General features: G+C 24.4%; 1 protein-coding gene across 1 annotated transcript; it reads left to right on the top strand.

Annotated features, from left to right (window-relative positions):
* The first annotated feature begins 2,165 nt into the window (after nt 1-2,165).
* Nucleotides 2,166-5,353, top strand: LOC117170263 (MTRF1L release factor glutamine methyltransferase). Its single transcript, XM_033356916.1, has 4 exons — nt 2,166-2,251; nt 2,869-3,082; nt 3,164-3,408; nt 5,048-5,353. The coding sequence occupies exons 1-4, from the start codon at nt 2,166-2,168 to the stop codon at nt 5,289-5,291; spliced, it is 789 nt and encodes a 262-aa protein (XP_033212807.1). The 3' UTR covers nt 5,292-5,353.
* The last annotated feature ends 949 nt before the right edge of the window (nt 5,354-6,302 follow it).

The raw sequence follows: 6,302 nt of genomic DNA, 5'->3' as shown, positions 1-6,302 counted from the left end.
AAAAACAGTTTTATTTTATCAGCTGTAAATATAAATAAATAAATTATTTTTAAAAAGGATCTGTACTCCAAGTAAAGAAATCTGAACAATAATTGATTGGACCAAACAATTTTAGATGCGTTCAAAATTGGAGGATTTCCAGTTTGTAACTGTTTCAATCCGAAAGTCTGGATAATGATTGAAATTAATACATCATTTATTCTGATAATTTTATTTTGAAATAATAATTTTCATGATTTATCAATAATATATTTTTATTTCAGAGTTCCCGGTCTTCCTTTATATTATTTTGTACATTAAATTTAACAAATAAATTTATTAATATATTATTTCTATTAATTTTTTCAGCTATTAAAAAATATAAACGTGCGTTTTACTATTTTCAACTTAAAAATATATCCATGATAATATAGTCATAATTAAAGGTTTTTATTAAATTTAAAATATTGTGAGTCTAAATTATTTAATTTTTATCCCATTTAGTTTGAAGTTTTTTAATGTGGAATAAGAACATGTATCTAATATTTAGCAATATTTCACTGTTCATTCAAGACGAGTAAATTGAAACCAAATATTTAAAAGAAAACAATTTGAACCTGAATTGCTTTACATAGAAAGCTTTGAATCTTTAGATTTTCGAAGAACTTTTAAATTTTGTGCGATACAATTTTAATTATTCTATTTAAAATGTGTTTAATTTATAAGTGAAATTGTTAAATTTTGACGCATAAGTAAGAATTGAATACTTATTATGTGTAGAAAAAATTTGAGTAATTTTAAGAGATACATAGAAGTTTTGAAAAGATTCAAAATTAATTAAAAACTTGAAACTATTACAAGTAATTTAAACGAAGTGTGGTCACATTTTTTTCAGAACTTCTAAATATATTTTAAAATTAATCGAAATTTTCCTACAATTTTTGAAAATCCTGCAAATTAAAAAAAAAACTTAAAATCTTCCATGTTCTTATGTGATCATTTTTTTAATCTCTTAAAATTTGCTTAAACTTTCTGTTACAATAATTTTTCAATTTGCCTAAGAATCTTAAGAACATTTTTTATTCTTTTGAATTTTTTCAAAATTATTAAAAAAATTATAAATTTTTTGTTTGAAATCTGCAAAAATAGACATTTTATTTTTAATTCGGCTGTAAGTATTTCAAATTATTTCAAGTTCTAAATGTAATTTGAATCTTTTAAAAACTTCTAAATGTCTCTTAAAATTACTCTAATACTTTTACAAATAATAAGTGTTGTATTATTATTTATAAATTAGAAAATTGTTTTGAATTTGTACAAATTTAAAACAACTTCTAGATTTCTCAAGATTTTGAAATAAAATTTTAAAGCTTTAAAAGGATGCCTATACTATTTAAAATTAAAAATAATTCAACTTCTAATTTAAGAACTGTTAAGTTAAAAAAATTATTTTTCCATTTTTAATGTGTCTAGTTTAAAATTACTTAAAATAATACAATTTAAAAAACTTTTTTAATTTCATTGATTGATTTTTTAATTTAGACTATTGAAAATGTTAACGTGGATTTATATTTTTTTAACTTTTGAACTTCAATTTCAAAAGTTTGGAATTAAAGTGTTCCACTTTGAATGCTTTAATTGGTTGTTTGTTGTTTATTATTTTATATGGAAAAATGTTTAGAATATAGTTTGATTTTTTAAGTTTCATTGGCCGCAAAAAAATGTTTGCGAACCGGGAAATGACCGGGAATTTTTTTTCGATTAAAGCGGCCACCCTGTGTACAAAATCAGGAAATCTGTATTCGTTTTTAAAATTCCTTTCAATGTGATAAAATCTTCTAAAATTCCGTAAAACGCTATAAAATCTGATAAATCCTCTTGAAAATCCCTGGAAATCATATAAATCCCTAAAAAATATTTAAATTTCTTTAAATCTTTGGAAATTTGGTAAATATTGTAAAAATTTATTTTAATCTTTTTAAATTAAAATTTAAAAAATAGTTGCATCACCGAATAATTTAAAAAAATAGTAGGATTAGTGTATTTTTTTTAATAGGAGCAAAATAGTTGCATCGTTAAGAAAAAGTGTCAAAAAGTGTCACATTTACCGTTTTTTTTTTATTAAGCAATCTCATTTTATTTAAATAATTGAATTAATAGAATATGTATTTTATATTCCATAGATAATGGACCTTGCTAGTCTGAAAGAAAAAGAACTCACACCTAACGAGTTAGAAAAACTGGATATGCTTTGCGAATGTAGATTGTCAAGGTAAAATAAAATTATTTATAAATTGTAAGTTTTCCATTCTCTTCTGTCTATAAATAATAAGTCTAATGTCCAAAATTCAAATTTAACTAAGAAATTCTGGGAAATAAAAAACCAAAAATATAACGTTCAAATTTGGACAAAATTCACATTTAAAAAAAAATAATTAAAAAAAGAGGAAAGAAAAAGATTTTTCAATTAGTTTTTTTAAAGTTAAATTACAATAAAAAATCATTTTTAAAAAAACCTAAGAAACGTTGAATTTTTTTATTGTCCTAAAAAGTGTGTTAAATCAACACCATAGAGGTGTTTGATTTTTTAGAAATGTTTTTGATTTCTGATTTAAAAAAAAAACAAATAAAAAATTAAAATACGAGAAAAACGAAGAAAAGGAAGAAAACTTGAAGATTGTCTTCTTCCTTTTTTGTCTTTTTATTTTGTATTTTTAAACTTGAAAGTCTTGTCCAAATTTAATCGTTGTATTATTTTTTTATTTCCAAGAATTTCGTAGTTAAATAACATTGAAAATTCTTTAGTTAAAGAATAATATTGAAGATCATTGACTCCTTCTTAATAATGAAAATTCTTATCTCAAACAAAGAAATGATTAAACTTTCCAGAATGCCAGTTCAGTACATTATTAAGGAATGGGATTTTCGAGATATCACATTAAAACTAGTACCGCCGGTTTTCGTTCCTCGACCAGAGACTGAAATTTTAGTAGATTTCGTTTTAAAACGAATATCATCGGCAAATTTAGATTCTTGCAAAATTTTAGAAGTTGGTTGTGGTTCTGGTGCCATTTCCTTAGCACTTTTACATGCCTGTAACAAGGTACAATTTTCCCCATATTTATTTTTCCAAAGTTACAGGCAACGGAAATATAATATACGATGAAATTAAATACATTTTCAGATAAAAGCTTTGGCTATTGACACGAATATTCATGCTTGTGAGCTGACTCTCGAAAATGCTAAAAATTTAGGTCTTCAAAGTCAACTGACTGTTGTACATGGCACTTTACTAGAAGATGCGACAATCAAAGTTTCAGCAGATGAAAAAATTCCAGATTTAAATAAAGAAACTTTTGATTTTATTGTCAGCAATCCTCCCTATGTGCCGACAAAAGAGGTTTTTAAACTAATGCCGGAAATTAAGCTGTAACTACAATTTTTAATTTAAAAATTTTAGAAATTGCACAATTTATTTTCAGTGGCGACGAAAAAATAAAAAATAAATTAAATTCTCGAATAATAAAATTAAAATAATAAAATTTATTTTGGAAGAAACTATGTTTTCAATCATTGTTATTTTAAATTCAAGCAAAAAGTTTAGAAAGTCTAAACATAAAAAATATATTTTTCTACAAAAATATTTAATTATGTATTTTTAATCAATAACAATATTTACAAAAAAATTTAATTGCCTAAATGCAGTGATTGTTCAGTACGGATATTTTATAATTCGGCAATTTTCTGTTGGGAATTTTAATATCCGGGAATTTTATTATTCAGTATCCTTATTAGAATAATAAAATTTTCTAATTGAAAAAATCCCGAATAGTTTATAATATTACTAAATTTGAAAATTTCCGAATTGGAACAATTCAATTTTTTAAATAAATATTATTTGTTTGTTGAAAATACAATAATCAAAAAATATTTTAATATTTTAAGTTTCTGAAATTATTTTTTGAATTTAAAATAATAATTGAAAAATATATATTACTGGATGCAATTTTGGTAAATTATTATTATTATTTTTAAATCAAACAATAATTTCAGAAACTTTGAACATTAAAAATATTTTTTTTAATAAAAATACTTGATTATTGTATTTGTGATAAATAAAATTGATTTAACAAAAATTCAAATGTGGCGAATTTTATTATTCGGCAATTTTCAACTTTAGAAATTTTATTATTCGAGGATTTTCTAATTCGGGAATTTTACAGTGTTGGATATTTTATAATTTCGGAAATTTTCTATTATCGTTAATTTTCTGAATCAGTAATATTATAATATGCGAGAATTATAATTGTGGTAAAATTAAACTCTTTCATTGGAAAATTTAATCTTTTTTGGCTAAAAATTCAACTGATTGATTGAAAATTGACCTATTTTGATTGAGGTTGAATATTAATTTCTTTATGTTGAAAATTGAGCTGTTTTATTGAAAATAAGTTTTCTCTTGTTTAAAATTAATTTTTTAAACTGAAAATTCAATCAATCTATTTTTGTTTTAAAATTGATCTCTTTTCATTGAAAATTAAATTGTGTAGTTGAAAAAACATTTATTTTTATAAAAATGATTATTTTTCTGATTTGGAAATTAATTTCTTTAACTAAAAATTTGACCATTTAATCTTTGGTTGAAAATTCATCTTTTTTGGAAGAATGCAACTGTTTTCGACTATTCCATTTTTAACATTAAAATTGATAAATTCTTTCATTTTTAACAGCATCAGAAATATCTTGTAAATCAAAACGCTTGTAATGAAATTTTTTCAATTAAGATCGTTCTTAATTTTTAATTTTCCAATTCTTCTCCTAAGTTAATCAAATGAACTTGACACAAAAACGAATTGAAGTCAAATTTATTTTAAATTGAATTATATCATATGTTAATCCCAGTCAAAAATAAATTTACTCTCATTTACCAGTTTTTCCAAATCGCAAAAAATTCTCGGTTTCCGGCCAAGCGGCCACCATGATTTAAGATTTGAAAATAAAATTGTGCAATTGTAAAATAAAATCACAAATGGACACATTTTTTCATTAATTGACATTGAAATTTTAGATATGAAGACGTGAGAGCCTTGGACGGAGGAAACGACGGTTTAAAAGTAATTAAACCACTTTTAAATTACGCTGCAAACGCATTGAAACCAGGCGGCCGACTTTTTATGGAAATCGACCCGGCACATTCAGAATATATCCAATTTTTCACGGCAAAGTACACAAACCTAAACCTCAAATACGAACACACATACAAAGATTTTTGCAACAAAGACCGGTTTGTCGAGGTTCTAAAATTAGGCTGAATTTTAAAATGCAATTGTACATAAAACTTATTAAAAATTAAAATATGAAATATTCCTAATAACTTTAAATGCTAAAATTTAAAGCCTAAATCCTTCCCTCCATTCCTCAAAGCAATTTTAAATATAAAAAATATCTTTTTACATTCTCAACAAGAGAAGGTATTAGATTTGTGTAAAATGTGCCCCCCCCCCCCCCCCCCCGTTTTTGTCAAATGTCCACGTTTTGAGACCTCTTGAATCAGAAAAATAGGTTTTTACGAATTTGTCTGTCTGTCTGTGTGTGCGTTTATCTGTAGATTTTTAGTTTGTGAGCAGGATAACGTTCGAAAGAATTGACAGATTGGATTGGCCTTTGGTATACTCTTTTAGTTTCACAAAATAAAGGTCAAGTTCGTTAGCCAGCCATTTTGGGTGAAAATTCAAAAAGTGAGCGTATTTTGAAAATTTTTGAGATCACTTTTTTTTAAATTCAAAGATTGTCGGTACGGATATTCATAGCATTCAATCAGACGAACGATTTATCCTAATGAGTTTTTTTTTATAAAACCAAAATTTACCATAGTTATAGCATTTACAAAAATTAAAAAAAACACGAAAATTAACATTTTAAGCCAAATAACGCATGATATGAAAAAAGTCAAGAGAAGAAAAATGTTTCTTTTTCAATGCCCTACAAGATTGTTTAAACACATTTTTGATTTTTCTTAAAAAATTTTAAATTCAAATTTTGACAGAATAAAAAAAGAATGAAAAATAAAAAATTACGTTTTGCGGTAAAAATGTGCAAAATGGGTAAAAAGGTGACTGAACAAAAATTGTGCATTTCAAAAAGATCTACAAATTTGTTATAGATAACTTTTTGATAGAATCTGTATTTTGTGTTTTAACCGTGAAACACGATATTAACAATAAAAAATCGGCCCGCTGCGTGGGCACATTCCCATCACAACTTATGTTTTTACATTCTCATCAGAGAAGGTATTAGATTTGTGTAAAATTTGACCCCCCCCC

The sequence above is a fragment of the Belonocnema kinseyi genome, chromosome 3, assembly GCF_010883055.1.
Source record: "Belonocnema kinseyi isolate 2016_QV_RU_SX_M_011 chromosome 3, B_treatae_v1, whole genome shotgun sequence".
Lineage (NCBI taxonomy): Eukaryota > Metazoa > Arthropoda > Insecta > Hymenoptera > Cynipidae > Belonocnema > Belonocnema kinseyi.
The sequence above is the reverse complement of the archived record's forward strand: the minus strand, read 5'-3'. Positions and strand labels throughout refer to the sequence as shown.